Here is a 16,785-nt window from a genome sequence, read left to right as displayed (position 1 = left end):
AGTTGCAGCTGGGGAAAAGGGAGATGCTGTGTGTTCCCCATTGCAGATTGTTCTGTCGTGCAGAAGAGTACAAAAAGGGTAGTACAGAAAAAAAACCTCCAACACTTGCAATAAGACCATGTGCCTTACATACACCCAAGGGGGCTTTTTTTTTTTTTTTTGGAGCATCAGCCTTCCTGGACTGTGTAAATCTGAAATGAAGTTTTGCTGCCCTCCTTGGAGTGACTGAGGTGAGGCAAACTTTGATTCACACAGTTGTTTCTTGCTGGTTTGCTCTCAGAGTACTGGAATGTATTTTTCAATGGCCTTTTAAAAAATTTATTTTAATGACTTTTAAGGATGCTTGGACAAGTTTCAGTCTGCAAGCAGGTCATTAGATGTCCTGGAGAATGGTTTCATTTCCTTCCAGCAGAGTAGGCTGCCTTCCTGAGGTATTAAATGCTAAAAATTCTCACTCCTTATCAGACTTTATAGCACCTGCAAAGATTTAAAGCTTTAAAGCTTGCTGGATTGCAATCTTGACTGTGTGCTCTTTCCCCATCCCCTTTAGGGTGGGGAGATACCTGTGGATGGAAGCAAGTTTCAACAAACCTTGTCCAGAACTCTTGGGCTTGTAGCCTCTGTACTATAAAAGCAAAAGTGAAGCAAAACCTGAAACAAAATAATCATTATTTCTTAAACTGCAGTGTGGCCAAATCTTTGTCAACTGTAGAAAATCATGGACAGTTGCCTGTGGCAAGACTCTTAACAAAAAAAAAGAAAATCAGGGTGATTTGTGACAAAATAAACCAGAGCTTAACCTGGAACAGTATAGTCAATTTGGCAGAGGTGAAGTTCTGCAGACATTTGGCTTTACAGAAACAAGGTAAATTAGAGCTTAGGAAGATCTGGCCTCCCTTTGTAGCTGATTTCACAGCAAAATGCACAATGTTTCCTTTCATAGGTGAATTGGGATAAGCCCTCACACAATCCTGGATGCTGGAGAAATGCCTCCTTCCCGATCCAAGACTCGGCAGAAAAGGGCTGGAAAAGAGAAAGTGTTGAATTGTGAGAAAAACATGAGCTCCCCAGGAGACTCAAAGATCCGCTGTGGGAGGCAGAGGGAAGGGAAGAGTAGAGGGCAACTGAAGGGCAAAGAGTCACTGCCTGGACAAGGTGACACCCTTGAAGAAGAGCCCTTAAAAATCCAGAGTCTGGGGAGGCTTCAGGGAAGCAAGGAAAATGACCACAAAAAGTTATTCCAGGGAAAAAGAGCCTACAAGAGGAATGATAAAAGTGAATCTGGTTTGGGAAGAAAACACAGAGAACGGGTCATGTCCAGGTTGGAGGGGAAAAAACAAAAGGCCTGCAAGCAACAGGAAAGGACATCAGGGCAGGAGAGTGAGGACAGCGGTGACAAGGAGGGTAAATCCACCACAAACAGCAAGAAACACAGTTCTAGAAAGAAGTGTGGAAAGCGTGTTGGTGTCAGGGGAAAAGTCACTGAGTCGGAGTCTATAAAGGCAATTGCAGAGCAAAGTGCTGAGGGTTCTTTTCGGAAAGAGAACCCACCAGAGAAGGCACAGAACCCCAGGGGAAAGCACAGAGGGAAACATGGCTTTAAGGAGGCTTCTGGGCAGAAGTCAAGTCCTCAATCCCAAGGCAGTACAGCACAGGGAAAAGGTGAGAGGACTGGGAAAAAGAAAGTTGAAAAATATGCCAGGATTGTTATCACTGAAAGTGAAGAAGAAAATTTCCTGGAAACCTCAGGTAACTCCTGCTCTGACTCCAGCAGTGAAGGCCATGGGACCCAAGAAACGGGTACAAAAGAGACTGTAGTGGGCAGCACTTCCAGCAGTGAAGAGAAGAGCAGCTCTTCAGAAGAGAAGAGCAGTTCGGAAGAGAAGGGCAGTTCTTCAGAACAGAGGAACAGTTCAGAAGAGAAGAGCAGTTCTTCAGAAGAGAAAGGTAGTTCAGAAGAGAGGAGCAGTTCAGACGAGGAAGATGGCAACAGTGAGAAAGAAGCCGTGCTCGAAGGTCCTCCTGTGACTGAAGGCAAAGGCTACAAGGAAGTGGTTGATGAAAGCAATGAAGCATCTATTGAACCTAAAAGGGAGGAGGAAACCACAGGTGGAAAAATTGAATCTGAGGATGAAGACACAATCCGTGCAGGATTGGAAGCAGAGGAGAAGATGAAGAAGCAAGATGACATGCCGACACAACCAAAATGTATTCTAGCTGAGAACAGTGGGGCAGATGATGAGGTAAACATTTCAGAATTCCAAGTTAAGAGTCTTAGGAACAGAGAAAATAATGAAGTAGACAAGGAAAATATACTAGAAAATGACAGAGTTCAAGATGTATGTAAAGAAGGACATATAAATTCTGACAGTGTTGGGGAGAATAGAACTGAAGAGACCACTGATGAAGGAAAGGAAAATGCAACAAAACCACTGCCAAGTGCTGTGAAAGCAAAACTCCATGTTGGACTTAGCAAAGTACATCAAGGATCTGAACAGGAGGAGATGGTGAACAGTGAAGGCAGTGTGCTGGAAGACAGCCCTTTGCTCTCCAAACAGCAGAGGACTCTGAAGGAGAAGTCTGGGAGGTGTGAGATCGCAGAACAAGGTGAAGAGGTAGCACATGGACAGAGGGACAGTTCATCAGACTGCAGCAAGCAGGAATTAGCAGCGATGATGCTCACAAAGAAAAGTTCTCAATCCCAAATCCCTCTCAGTCTGAAAAAGAAGCATAAAAATGCTGAGACCAAACTATTACCAAGCTGTGAACCGAATCCTGTCCAGATGGCTTTGGGAACCAACTCAGACCTGAAAAATGTTGAAAGCATCTGTTCAAAACCCATGACTCTAGAAACCCTCAGTAAACAAAAAGAACCTGACATAGCTCAAAGTTTTGGAGAGAAAAGATCAAATACTTCAAGCTGCTCCATGATTGTTAAAAAATCATCTGATAAGCAGCTCCTTGGAAAGAAGAAGAAAGTTGGAAAAGTTACTGGAAAAGTTAAACTGAGTTCAGGCCAGACTTCAGAGGCAAAAGAAGAGAAAGCAGAAGAAGTGCTTGCAGAGGCACCTTCCGAAACAGAACATGGGCATGATTGGAAAGGATCCAAGCACTTGCACACTCAGTCTACTTTTAGAAAAGTCACCAGCTGGCTTGGGCAAAAACCTGCCAAGAAATCAAGGCTGAAAGCTCGTCTGCTGAGAGTGGCACGTGCAATTGGGATTTCAAGATGGCTCTTGAAGAAATTTGGTAAGAGGAAGAAGAGCAGCAAACCTTTTGGATTCAGAAGTAGAATGGCAATCCGGCTTCTAAGCACTGCTGGGTGGGTTGGTCGGTCGGGCAAAGCCTTCCCTGGTGCAGCTGGACAGCTGGGGAGGGCTGAGCCGAGGGACAAGGAATCTTCTCCTCCATTATTGGAGGGCAAAAGTGGTCCTAAAATGGCAGAGGAAGTGGGACACGTTGATTTGCCTTCTAGTGATTCCCCTCTTCATGGAAGCAGTTCCTCTCCATGCTTGGATGAGGAAAAGAGCAATGCTACTGATGCCAAGTTTGCTATAGTATTCCCCAGAGTCCACAGCTTGGTTAAGGCTAAAAACTCCTTATCCAGGGGCTCTGGAAAGGGTTGTTCCCTAGAAAAGCTGAGATCTCTATCAGACAGAAAATCTGTCACACCTGTGCAACAGGGTTGCAAATTCAAATGTGACCTTCCCAGATCTTTGGTGGGTCAAAGCCAGAGAAACAGCAAACAGGGCTTCCTTCTGCATGAAGAGGATCCAATATGGACATCAGATCATTCCAGTGAGGTGGATGTCAAAGGAGGCTCGGGTGTCCTCCAGACTGCAGGGTCCGTGGCCACGCCTGGTGTTCACTGGTCTCAGCAGCAGGCTCAGGGCTGTGACCCTGCAGCGTGGCTGAACGCGGAGCTGCTGCTGCCACGCCTGACCATCGAGAACCTGAGCAAGTGGGCCATCTACAGGGACCCACAGCTGGCCAGCAGCCATGTGAGGAAGGTCTGCAAGGAGCAGTGGGAGGCAGAAGATGTCGCTGACGACGTGCTAGAGATGGAGTTCATGCAGAAACAGGTACAGGTGCTGTCTCCGGTACTGGAATGAAACTGAGCTTCTGCTGATGGTCAGTAATGTGTCTGTGCATTTCAGGTGTACAGGTGTGAAGACCTCTGTGCAGAAGTTGAGGAGATTGAAGATCTAACCAGACTGGAGTATGTGTCCTCAGTAGCATTCTGCAGCTAGTTCAGGCCACGGGGGCTTGATTGTTATCCTTCAAAGTTGGCTCAACAACAGAAAGCACGTTATAGATCTTGGGCTATCGTGGGAGGAAACAGAATTAATTTGATGCATATCATAGCTGAGTAAGGCTACTATTAACACATGCAAGTGAAGCTTATATCTGACCAGTCCTTTCTTCTATTTGTAGGGAAGTCTCTGAGAGCTCAGTCCTGCTGTGCCTGAAGAAGAGGTTCCACCGCAACCTCATTTATGTATGAGATAAACTGTGGGTGGTGGTGGTTGGTTTGGTTTTGTTTTGTTTTCTTCGGTACTTATTCATTCTGAGCAATGAGCTGTAAGAGAAAATAATTTATATTATTCCATCAAGCTTTAATAGTGCACCAAGTAGCTCAAGAGCTCGTTCATTAAAGTGATAAAAAGGATACTCACTCAGCTTTTGCTCAGAAGACAGATAACATGAAATATTGGGGGTAAAATCAGGAAGTTCAAGAGCTTCTCTGTAATTTTGCTATTCGTTGGCATCCTGTGAGGATACTTGGGTTCCATTTTGTCCTCAGCTGCTCCTAGTGGGACTCTCCTGTCTTAGCAATGCCTGTAATTTCATGTGGAGCTCAGAGAATAGACAGTGGCCAGAGAAGGTGACCACAGACCAGTGAGCGCTCACTTATCCCAAATTATTAATGACAGAGCTTTGAAAATGCCACTGAAAAACTGTGCCCTGGATAAGATGACAGTATAGTCAGAACAGACAGTATTCTTTTAAAGGGCATTTAAATCTTTGTACTAATATATGTGTTCAGTTGCATTCCTCATTCAGAAAATTCTAAGAAGCCACCAGATTTTTTTTTCCCATTTCTTATATTTGTCCTAGACTTACATTGGGCAAATTTTGGTTTCTGTGAATCCTTTCAAAGACCTCAGTATCTACTCTGAAGATGTGGCTACCCGGTACCATCAGGGGACTCTCTCAAAAAATGCCCCGTATGTTCCTCTTTCTCGAATAACTCCCTAAACCCTGTTCCATTTGTGCTCCAGAGCATATTTTATGTTCCTCCAGTTGTGTGATAGAGCAGGATGAATGTCACAGGAAGTGAACAACCCATTTGGCAAAGTTGTAGTTGCTTGGACCTGTATCTAATGTAGATCCCTGATGAGTAACCTTTTGGTGCTGTGTTTGTGAGGTAGAAATGTGAGGTCAGTTAATGGGGGTTTTCTTTCTGTCCATGCAGACACGTCTTTGCCATAGCAGAGATGGCCTACACGCTGTCCCAGTCGTCAGGGCAGGAGCAGTGTGTCATCATCAGGTAGGAAATGAGGTACTTTCCTGAAGACCTGCTAATTTCTTTATGTAAAACTTTCATCTTTGTAAGTTGATCATTCTGGCTCTTGTGTGAGGGCTCTCAGTAGAGAACCTGAATAAGGTGGATTTTTGTTTCACTCTGTGCAAAAATGGTTTATATTTGCTTTCACATCAGTTCGGAGGAGTGGAAGAGAAGGCATTTGGCATTCCACAGTGGAATCTTATCTGGGACCATTTTGTCAAGTTGTCTCAGGGCTTCAAGCACTAGGTGACAGATCTTCAGTTGTAAATCAGTACAACCCCACTGATTTGCTGTAACAGGGCTCTGATGTGTCTAGATTAGGTAACTCTGTTTTGATACCAGCTTCCTTACCTCTTGTTCCTCCAGTGGACACAGTGGATCAGGTAAAACAGAAGCTGCCAAAGCAATTGTGCAATACCTGACCCTGCTGTACCAGAGATCAGACAGCCACAGGATCAGACAGGTGAGAGATAACAGAGGTTGGCTGGATACTGTGGTGGTTGGGCAAGGAAAAGAAGCCAAAGACAGGAGAGAGAGACCAGGCTGATGTTATTTCTTTATTCCTGCTCAGCTGAGCTGGACTTTGGATGGCTTGTGGTCCAAGGTGAACCTCCCATAAAGACATGAGGAGAGCCAGTGTATTTGTAGTTCTGTATATTAATATCCTTGAGGTCTGGTGCTGTCTAGAGTGGTGTATCTGTTTGAACAGAGATATCATACCTGCCCTAGAGAGCTTATATCAGAGTCTGGGAGGTGAATCTGAACAAACACAGAGCAGAAGTAAAGTGAAAGATCATAAAGAGCTCACAAAGCAACTTGCCGCTGGCTAGAGATAATGATACCAAGATACATTTAAAAAGAGATTTTTTATCCAGACAAGAATTATATCACTGAAGTCCCATTTTTCTCAGATTTATAAACTAATAGTTACTTAAGCCCCGTTTGGTTTAAAAACCTGTGGTTGCTACTGAAGTGTCATCTCCCTCTTTTCTTCAAGCCCTGCCATGTCCTGCCCATCCTGGAGAGTTTTGGAAATGCCAGAACCATCCTCAATGACAACTCAAGCCGTTTTGGAAAGCTTCTGAACGTCCACCTGCGACAGTGAGTTGAAGAAACACTGTGGGTGTTTCCTTGCACTGCCGAGGGGTGGGGTGAGGAAAGGTCGAGCAGTGCTTGGGGCTCAGGCAATTCCCTCCCTCCCCTTCACTCCTGTTATCATCAGGGTAGGAAGAGGGTGAGTTTACACCCTTATTTTGCCCTTAGGTTTCCTCCACCAAAGAATGGATCTTACTTCTGAAGATGAGTGTTACATTAAGAACATAAGGATGGCTGAACTGGTTATACCAAGAAGCCACCTAATACAGTGTGGTGTCCCCAACATGGGCCACAAGCTCTGACTGAGACAAGAACAGGCCAAATACATACAACACTTTTCTCTAACACTCTGTGAGCTCTTGACCATTTGCAGCAGCCCAGGAGTTTTCCCGAGTCTCTTGAGGTTTTCCAGTTTCCTCTTGGACTCGTACGAACTTCATGCATCTGCAAGAGCCTTTGAGAAGTGTTCCACAGGTCTAACCAGTTCTGTGAAAAACACCTTTCTGTTTTGAACCTGCCTCCTTTCTAACCTCTGTGTTTGGTTTGTTTGCTTGGGTTGTTTTCTGGCTGTTGCCAAGCACTGAGCTGATTCTCTCATGTAACTGTCTGCCATAACTCTCAGGTCTCAGTCCTAAGGAGCAGTGGTGAATTTGGAGGCTGTGTGTTTATGTGTGAAGCTGGGCCTGCATCCATCACTTTACATTTATCTACAGTGGGTTTCATGTGCCATTTTCTTGCCCACTCACTCTGTACTCTAAGGTCTGTCTGCATTTATTGACAGTTGGCTTTTATCTTCACTGCCTTGAATCATTTCATACAAACAGGAAGCTTTGTCACATTGCTGTTCAGCTGCTCTTTTAGGCCATTTATCAAACCCTCAGTTACACTCATTGGTCAGGCACAGACACTTTGTGGAATTCTAGTGGTTGCCTCACACTGTTAACAGGATTCCCCTTTACTCCCATGTCAGGACCTTCCCTCTTATGCTGTGGTTGCTTGGTTTCCCTGAAAGTCCCACACCTTTGTCAAAATATTTTGGAAATTGATGTAGACTACACCCCTTAGATCATTCTTATCTACAGAGACAGTGATCTGCAGAAAACCTGTTCCTAGCCTCTGACAGGAGCTGTTGTTGTCTTATGCTCAGTGGTGTCGTGGTGGGGACTTCCATCTCCCAGTACCTGCTGGAGAAGTCCCGAGTGGTATTTCAGGTGAGGACCAGTGACTCCCTCTCTCCCTTATTGATATTTAATCTTAAACTTACTGTTGAGTAACAGGAATAGGAATAAGTATGAGAATTGCCTCCCATTTCAAGAGAACAAGGAATATGTCCCCTCTGTGTAGCACAGGGCGATCACTTATTTTATTTGGATAAAGTAGAAGGTCTCTCTGTCTCAAACAGCTTGAATGAAGCCATTTATTAGGGATCACTGAGAGTTAAATATTTCCTCAACTCATTTTTCTTTATCTCTGGAGTGTGGAAAAGGTCAAATATTGTAACTGTGTGAAAAGGACTGCTCTTACATAGAATGTTCCTAAGGTGTCAACAAGAAAACCTGGAAACTTTTCAAATTAAATGGTTCTGGCCTTGTCTTGGTGACTTCAGGGTTTGTGTCCTGCTCTTTGAGTATATTCTGTAGGGGTTTGGAGCTGGACATGAGTCAACTCTATGAATGTGTCCCCTGTCAGGCCCATGGTGAGAGGAACTACCACGTGTTTTATGAGCTGCTGGCTGGGCTGCCCGTGGAGCAGAAGGAGGAGATGTACTTGCAAGAGGCAGAGTCTTACTTTTACCTGAATCAGGTGAGTGAGCTGAGGATGCTCTGCAGCAGCTGATGCAGTGAAACGGCCAAGACAACACTTCTGTTTGGGTAGTGAGACACTTACTAACTTTGCTTCCCTGCTAATGTGTCCTTCAAAGGACATGCTAAAGTCTGCTCTGTTCCTTCTCACGCCTGACCGAAGAAGCAATACCTTTTCTCTTCTGTGATTCTTTTCTCACCTTTCAGGCCCCTTCTGCTCCTAAGCAAAACATTTTAAAAAGATATCATTGTGTAAACCCATGGCTCCATCGTGTGGTGAAAAAATCCTTTTCTCGTTTCCTTTCCTTGCATTTGCAGTTTATTGTGGGACTGCAAAGAACAGGGAGTATTTCTTTCTACCTTCTGCAAAAAACTTGCTTCATTGCCTGAGTCAACGGGTGCAAATTTTGAACCTCTGAAATGTACAGTTATTTAAGTTGGAAAATTGTTTGCTTATGTCAAGTCATAATCTTGGAACAAGTTTTGGTTTTGTCTGATTGCGTTTTGGGAGGTTGTTTGTTTTGTTTGCTTGTTTGTTGGGGTTTTTTTGCTTTGTTTTCTACACTCAAGCAGTTCACAGAAGTAGCAAGAGATCTTTCCTATTTCAGCCCTGTGAGTCAGCTTTCCCAGGTGGGAGCAGCAGCTCTTCACAGCAGCTGTGGTCGTGTGAGGAATCCTGGATAGTGATTGCTATCATCTTGCCTTCAGGCAAGGAATGGACAAGTACCAATAATGACTCAAGGATGGAGGGCAATTAGGGGCCCATCCCTTGATGGGTGACGTTCCTGGTTGGCAAAGGGTTGTAAACCAAACGCTTCAAGGTGATAGTTAACAGGAATGTCTCGGTCGGCTGCAGAGAAGGAGAGGAAAAAAGATCAGATTATGCACAAAGAAGTTGGCAGAGACTGACAAAATCTCTCTTGGATGTTGGTCTTGGCCCAGGGGCTGCCTGGACCTCATCCTTGTCTCACTGGAATCTGAGAGTAGCTTGAAACTTTGATCAAAGAATGCCCTTGTACACAAACGGGTTCCACAGTCCCCCCCAGCCCGACCCAGGATTTCTGTGAACTTTAGGGCTGTTGTTAGGAGTGTCCTGTAGAGATAAGCTCAAGAAGCAGAAACATGATAAGGCCATACTGTAGTGAAGCTCTGAGGCAGAGATGAGACAGGCTGTAACACAGGGTGGCTCTCTGGGTGCACAGGTCCCCATTTGCCTTGACACATTAGGTCCTGGTACAATCTGGGGTGGTGATTCTGCCATGACTTATTTGGAGTCAGTTCTGGCATCCCTTCTGCTCTCAAGCTGCGCCCCAGGAGTGGCCAAGGGGTAGCAGGGGTGCTTGTCCTGGAACCATAACAGAAACTTGGCATGTGAGGGCAAGAGAGATCTCACTCTCAAGAACTCCAGAGAGAAGAGAGACTGGTCCATCACAAATGCTGAGCTCCCACTAGTGGTGCCTTTGGTCTTTTTATTTCAGATTCCTCCAGTTCTTAAAACACTGAACTACTCTGAAGTTTGCTGCTGGTGGCTCAGCTCCAGCCTGGGGCAAAAGGGGCTGATCAGGATTATCTGTCCCTTTCCTCTCAGGGCAGAGCATGTGACATCCTGGGGAAGGAGGACAGTCAGGACTTTCTGGTCTTGGTGCAAGCTCTGGAGGGGATCTGCCTCTCTGAGGACCAGCTGAACTCCACCTGGGCTGTCCTGGCTGCCATTCTGCAGCTGGGGAACATCTGCTTTACCTCCTGCGAGGTACCTCACCCTCGACAGTTTGGGAATGGGCTATGTGTGCTGAATGTTGCTGTTATCCCACGTGATGGGACCAGGGACATTATTCCTGACTGAAGATGGCATCTTTTGAAGACTATTCTGTTCTTTTTATGTTGGGCTCTGGACTGACCTAGGCAGGGACAGAAATGGGAGGCAAGCAAAGGTCATTAGAGCTTGAGTGGCTCTTTGAGGAGCCAAAATAAACCCAGTGTCTTACCCAGATTGTTTTTTGTTGTGACCAGCTCTGTGCAGCTGAGGTGCTGTTGAGAATATTGATACCAGTGGGACTCGTATCCCATCCACAGATGAATTTGTTGTTCTCTTTTATTTAGAAAGAATCTTATGAACACGCTGCCATTGCCAGTGACACTGAGATCCAGATTGTGGCCAATTTGTTGTGTGTCTCAGCAGATTCCCTGCAAAGTGCTGTCACTCACCGTGTCACTGTGAGTACCTTCTTGGTGATTTCTTATTCATCCTGAAGCACAGGATGTCCAATGCTCTGTCAACAGAGGGACCACCACCTTAGAAGGCCCAAAATCTGGGAGGGAACAGGACTAGTAAAATGGTTAGAATGAGCTGAATCCCTCAAGGCAGCTCTGTAAAGATGCCAGAACTCACACCCAGGAAACCTCTTCACTGACATGAGGTGGCTTCAGGCTTATCAGTTTGGCCAGCTGAGTTACCCCCCGAAATGTGGCAGCAAAATTCTCGGTTTACTTTTGCCTTTGGTACCTGGGTAAATTCTCGGGCCAAATAGGAAAAAAAACCAACCCAATCAATTTATTAGTTGGGTTGTTTTCCTTGTGGATTAAAAAAAAAAAGGAAGAAGAAAAAAAGGTGTATTTGTGAGTTAATAACAGAAAATTCTGGCTCTTTATGTATCCAGGTGACATCATATGATCGGATCTTCACCCCTCTGTCTGTAGAAGGAGCCATTGATGCCAGGTGACTTCTGCTATTGCCTGGGTTGGTGAGATGCTCCCAAGAGTCTTTGCAGTAATTGGTTTTACTGCCCTCTCCCCCTCAGGGACTCCATTGCCAAGACCCTGTACTATCTGCTTTTTGAGTGGCTGCTGCTGAGGATCAACGAGTGGTTGGCTCCCTGGGAATCAGACTGTGCCGTGGGAATTGTGGACATACACGGTTTTGAGGTTACTTTGCCTGTTCTTTTGCTATGGTCTGGGCTGTGAGTGCTCACCAGCACCTCTGAGTTTTTTACTTAGGACTCCTGTTAAAATCTGTGTCTCAAGGAACGATGAAAACAATGGAATATGTAGGTGGGGCTGTGCAGCCAAGAGATCTCTTCTTCTTCATGCTCCTTCACAGCTTGTCTTGCCTCTTGCTGTTCAGCCTAGTCAATAAACCAGGCTGAGAGCTTGCAGATGAGACAGAAGATGATTTGAACTTCTAGGGTTCATTCACACTGATCAGAACCAGCTGCCTGAACCAGCAGCTCAGCTCAGCACCAGCTGAGGCTGTGCAGCATTTACAGGAAGCCACAGGTCCCTGGATGGGCTGGGTGTTGGAAAGGATTATCCTTTTTTTTTGTCTTTGCAGGATCTCGGGTTGAACAGCTTGGAGCAGCTCTGCATCAACTTTGCCAATGAGCACCTCCAGCAGTTTTTCAGTCAGACTGTCATTGCCCAGGAAGAGGTAAATGGAACTTAATGGAACCCCCACAACATGTCAAGGCAGCACATATGGAATGAGCTGAGGTGTCCTCGGCTGGAGAGGATCCTTTAGCAGTGAATAGGAAGCTGAATGGACCTGGTCCTCTTAAGCAGTATCCATGGAATTCCAGTCCAAAGAGCCTATTTAATATCTTTTACTAATTCTGTGGTAAATCAAGGTAAAATTAAGAGAATGAGAGATTGTTAGGGCATTGCTCCCTTTTGCAGGTTTTATAAGTGAGTTGTCAGGATGAAGGATCCCAGACCTCAGCCAGTACCTTTTAAAGCCTGTTTGGCTTCTTTGTAGCATTTTATGTACCACTTATGTACTGGGGATGAAAATTTATCAGATTTGTTGCCTTTTACAGTTCACTTTACCTCTCTGCTTAACGGCCTTGCTCTCTTAAATTAGGACAATCATTAGTGGCTTTAGAAGAAGTTTCATAAGACAAAACCAGATAATTCTAGGCAAGTTCCTAACAGTAGTGGAACACCAACTTCCTGATGAACAAACCAAATCCCTCTTGTTAACTTCCTCCATTTGCTCTTGTTTGCATGGCTGGATTTGGTCTTTAATATGCAGGAGGAATACAGCCAAGAGCAGTTAGCTTGGATTCCTATTTCCAAGATGTACAGCGAGTCGTGCCTCGATTTCCTCACTGCAAAACCCCACGGCATCTTGTGTATCCTGGATGACCAGACATCACTGACTCAGGTAAGAAGCTCTTGGCCTCCTGTGTAATCCCTTTCACAGGATGATTATGGTGAAGTTGTTATCCAGACTGAACAGCTACTGTGTCTGCACCAGTATTAGATGTTTTTTCCTTTGGTTTAACAGCAGCTTTTCAGTCTATTTAATATGTTGCAGCAGCAGGGAATATTTGTCATCTCCTTTACAGGCCACAGACCACACTTTCCTCCAAAAGTGTCACTACCATCATGGAAACAGCCCCTGGTATGCCAAGCCCAAGCTGCCCTTGCCAGTGTTCACTGTGAAGCACTATGCAGGCCCTGTCACCTACCAGGTGAGCTGGCAGGGGCTCGGAGCAGCTGGAGCAATAGCCCAGCTTGGAGACAAGCTGTGGGTGTCCTGATGGACCAGCTCCCAGTCCTGTAACCAAAACCCTCCCTTAGTAACTCCACATCCCTCTAGAGCATCAGTTTATCACAAATTAGGAGATTCTTATCAGGAGAAGCAACTTAGCTGCCTCTGGGCAGGAGCAAAATAGTTATTGACCTCAGTGACACAATAGCCTGCACTGCTTGCCCAGAGCCCTGGAAGTCCAGGAAAGCTATTGCTGCTGAAAAGAAGTGAGAGGTCAAAGCCTGCTGGGCAATGTGAAGGGAAGAGGAGCAATCCCTCCCAAAAGCAGAAGTCATTGTCCCCTCCACTCTTGATGGCAGCAGGAAGAGCCAGCTTCATTCTCCAGGGCTTTCCCCTTGTTCCCCCTTTCCAGCTGCGTGGCCCCAGTCAAGGTGTGTGTAAGAGGGTTGTTTGCCTGTCTGCCTGGTCTGAATGGTGCATTAAACCAGACTTTGCCTCTGCAGGTCCACAAGTTTCTTAATAAAAACCGTGACCAGCTGCGTCCAGAGGTGCTGGACATCTTCTCTCAGAGCCGCCTCAAGGTACTGCAGTGGTTCAGGAGGAAGATCTCTGTTGCAGACACCTAATGAGCCACTCATTGCTTTCACATGAGAAGCAGAAAGGTCCTGATCAGGTGTCAGGAGGACCTGGAGAAACCATGAAGAGTTCTATTTTACTGAAGGACGCTTGGGAATTGAGCTAGTTGTCTTTGCCTGTATTTGATGCATTATATATAAAATGCACAGACTGCCTGAGGGTAGTGTCAAGTAGAAGAGATCATTCTTTCCTTGTAGTTCAGGGAATTTTGTTCATTTCTTTGTTTTTGCAGGTGGTGTCTCATATTTTCCAGAAGGCTAAAGCTGCCTATAGTCAGCAAAGGAAGCTGGGGCCGAGGGGCAAAGGGCTCAAGCCTCAGGCCTCCACACTGGTGTCCAAATTCCAGCAGTCTTTGCAGGACCTCACAGCCAAGCTGAGAAGGTGAGAGATGCTGTTGCACCCAGAAATGTGTGAGGTCCTCCAGGGTCAGCACAGAGAGGAGGGTGATCAAAGGTTCTTCCTTCTGTTTTCCAGGAGCCATGCCTTCTTCATTCGGTGCATCACTCCTAATCCCAAAAAGGTAGGGCAGCACCCAGAGCTCCTCATGGAGTACTTCAGTTCCTTGAAGTGTATTCTCCAACAACTTTCCTTTCACAGCTGGGATTTGAACTTCTTTGCTTCATTTGGTAGCTCGGGACTTTTCTTCCTCTTTCTCTGTCTCCCACTCTTCCCTGTGGCCATGTGAGTTAACCCTGTGCTGGAGGAACAGAAGCCACTGTCAGTTGGACACCAAACAATGCATTGGATTTTGCATTCCATTGCTCAGAGATCATGGCAAGATCTAAACTCAGGACAGGACAATAGAAGGAGACCCTTTCTAAACTCTCTGCCTCCTACCTCCTTTATTTATTTATTTTTTTGTTTATTTCTTGCTTTTAATTTTTCTTCTGCCTTATCTTCACAGCTGTCAAATATCTTTGATGTGGAGTATGTCACTTGTCAGCTGCGACATTCTGGGATACTGGAGGCTATCCACATCAGAAAGGAGGGATACCCCATCCGTCTTCCATTCCAGAACTTCCTGGCCAGGTACAGGGTTGGGATTCCCCAGCCACTCGGCCCTGGATGAACTTGTCATCACACTGTGATTTCTCTGCGGGCTCCAGTTACAGCCCTGGCTTCTGTCACATGGACACCTCATCTCCCAGGTATGGACTCCTGGCTGGGCGAGGGCTCAGCTGCCTGGAGGAGAGAGAAGGCTGTGCAGCAGTGCTGGCTCGTGTGCTGGGGAACCCCTCGGAGCTCTATCAGATTGGAGTAACAAAGGTGATGCCCACAGAGAACCCCATCTTCATCTACAGGCCCAGCCACCAATCCACTGGCTGGCAAGGCATGGAGATCCCAAGGAGAGGATGTTTCATGCCTTCCCCTCTCGTGCTTTGCCTCTTGTCTCAAGGAGGCATTTTCAGCATTTCAGATAAACAGGAGAATCCGGCTCCACGTTGTTGTAGTAGCATGGCCAACTCCTCTGTACACCCAGCATTCCTTAATGGAGATCTGGTTTTCTCCCTTTGCTGCCTACTAACCTTCATCACTCCTTGATTCTTTGTCCTCCCCAAACGCATCCATTTCTGTCTCTGCACCTGTGCCTCCTGTTCTCCCCACTTTCCGTAGCAGGAACCCTTAAAGGCTGCAAAGAGAGAAACCAGCAGCTTTTATTACTGCCCAGCTCTTAGAGAAGCTGCTGCTTCCCTCGTGGGTCAGCAGCTGCTGCCTTTGCCCAGGTCTTTCTGAAGGAGAAGGCCAGGCAGCTGCTGGAGCGACGATGGATGCAGAGGCAGAGCTGGGCTGTTGTTACTCTGCAGAGGAAATTCCGGTGCCTCCTTCACCGCAGACGCCTCCGTGTCCTCCAGGAGAAAGTCACAGTCATTCAGGCTCACTTCCGAGGCTACCAGGCAAGGTCAGGAGTCAAAGGCCAGGCCAGGAACAGCCCTTTGGCCCTGCCCAGGACAGCCAGGTGGGGATGTGCCTGGCCAGGCCCCCCTTCATGTTGGCTCCTGGCCTGCTTTATGTGTGTGTGTGTTGCTGATGCTTCCCTCCTTAGCCAATTCTTCTCTTTTCTCATCCCTCTAGGAAGCGTTACAGGAGGCTGAAGAAGACTTTGGTGCAATTTAATACCATGATTTTAATCTCCAGACCTTTGATTCAAAGGAGGAAGCGCTGCCAGGTAACAACACTCTTCTCAGGACAAGGTGTACGAAAGGAGCTATTTCTGCACTAAGCAGAGAGAGCTGGTGACTAAACAGAGAGGCCAGGGCAGGGGTGGCTTTAGAAAGTTTGTTGGAAACAATCCAGTGAGATGTCCTTCACTCTCGGGCTGACATAAATGTAGTCAAATGAAGGACACACAGAGACTGGAGCCTTCTCTTCCTAGACAGCATTCAGAACTGGCAAAGTTAGTACAAACACAGCCTAGCTGTGTGTCTGGCTATGTGACCTTCTCTGGGCTGCCCTACACCAGACTACAGCTGATTCCATCTGAGGTCTTCAGGGCTGCTGTTCTTCTCAAGCTATGAGGAGTCACTCACCTTGCTCTTTTAGTTGCCCAGTTCAATTTCTGGTATCTTCCCAGATGGTGACTGAAATGCAAGATTTTTTCAGTCCACAATGATCCTCCCCTAACAGCTACCTCAGACTGCTCAAGTCCTTTTGGAAATCAGATGGGGAGAGAACAGGATGGCAGCTTATTGAGAAGATGGAAAGTTGTGTGCAGAAGAGAGCCATGGCTGTGTCAAATGTGTAGAATATATTTTGCAGCACAAGCTATTAAAAAGAAAATTAAAACCACCAAATCAAACCATTGACGCTTAGAGTAGCCACTAACATCCCCATCACTATCCCCATAACTACCAGCACTGCTGGCATGGCTAACAAAGGATGGGGAAGAGGGTAGAGGACAGTCATGGGAGCCTGCACAGGTGCCTTCTGCCATGCCATGCCCAGAACAGTGTGAGTTTCTATTCCATTTTCTGCCCTCCTACTTGGACAGGACCCAGGTTTCTTTCTCCCAGGTAACCACAACAGCACAGTTCTTTTGAATCCGTTTCTGTTACTTCAGTGTTTGCTTGCCGAGGTCTCTGTACATGCAGGAGCAACAACAAAGGTCTCAAAGTTCACCTGCTGCAAAGTTCCTTCTTTCCCCCCACCCCTCAGCCCTGCCCTTTGGACTTTAGCATGTCACCGTCTTTCTCAGCCCA

At 46.3% G+C, this 16,785-nt stretch overlaps 1 protein-coding gene across 1 annotated transcript in view; it reads left to right on the top strand.

Annotated features, from left to right (window-relative positions):
- Positions 1-1,313: 1,313 nt before the first annotated feature.
- The window catches only part of MYO15B (myosin XVB), a 40,903-nt gene continuing 25,431 nt past the window's right edge, over positions 1,314-16,785 (top strand). Inside the window, exons 1-22 of the mRNA XM_027691828.1 lie at positions 1,314-3,249; positions 3,907-4,082; positions 4,158-4,219; positions 4,435-4,498; positions 5,119-5,195; positions 5,477-5,551; positions 5,912-6,032; positions 6,567-6,670; positions 7,812-7,875; positions 10,055-10,216; positions 11,124-11,182; positions 11,265-11,388; positions 11,795-11,890; positions 12,491-12,622; positions 12,807-12,932; positions 13,456-13,533; positions 13,821-13,969; positions 14,063-14,108; positions 14,493-14,617; positions 14,737-14,854; positions 15,313-15,488; positions 15,662-15,755. Of these exons, the coding sequence (XP_027547629.1) occupies positions 1,314-3,249; positions 3,907-4,082; positions 4,158-4,219; positions 4,435-4,498; positions 5,119-5,195; positions 5,477-5,551; positions 5,912-6,032; positions 6,567-6,670; positions 7,812-7,875; positions 10,055-10,216; positions 11,124-11,182; positions 11,265-11,388; positions 11,795-11,890; positions 12,491-12,622; positions 12,807-12,932; positions 13,456-13,533; positions 13,821-13,969; positions 14,063-14,108; positions 14,493-14,617; positions 14,737-14,854; positions 15,313-15,488; positions 15,662-15,755 (4,164 nt within the window). The remainder of the gene's footprint in view (positions 3,250-3,906; positions 4,083-4,157; positions 4,220-4,434; positions 4,499-5,118; positions 5,196-5,476; positions 5,552-5,911; positions 6,033-6,566; positions 6,671-7,811; positions 7,876-10,054; positions 10,217-11,123; positions 11,183-11,264; positions 11,389-11,794; positions 11,891-12,490; positions 12,623-12,806; positions 12,933-13,455; positions 13,534-13,820; positions 13,970-14,062; positions 14,109-14,492; positions 14,618-14,736; positions 14,855-15,312; positions 15,489-15,661; positions 15,756-16,785) is intronic.

This window comes from Neopelma chrysocephalum, unplaced genomic scaffold, assembly GCF_003984885.1.
Source record: "Neopelma chrysocephalum unplaced genomic scaffold, ASM398488v2 Primary Assembly neopelma1_84, whole genome shotgun sequence".
NCBI lineage: Eukaryota > Metazoa > Chordata > Aves > Passeriformes > Pipridae > Neopelma > Neopelma chrysocephalum.
This window is presented reverse-complemented; position numbering and strand designations above follow the sequence as displayed.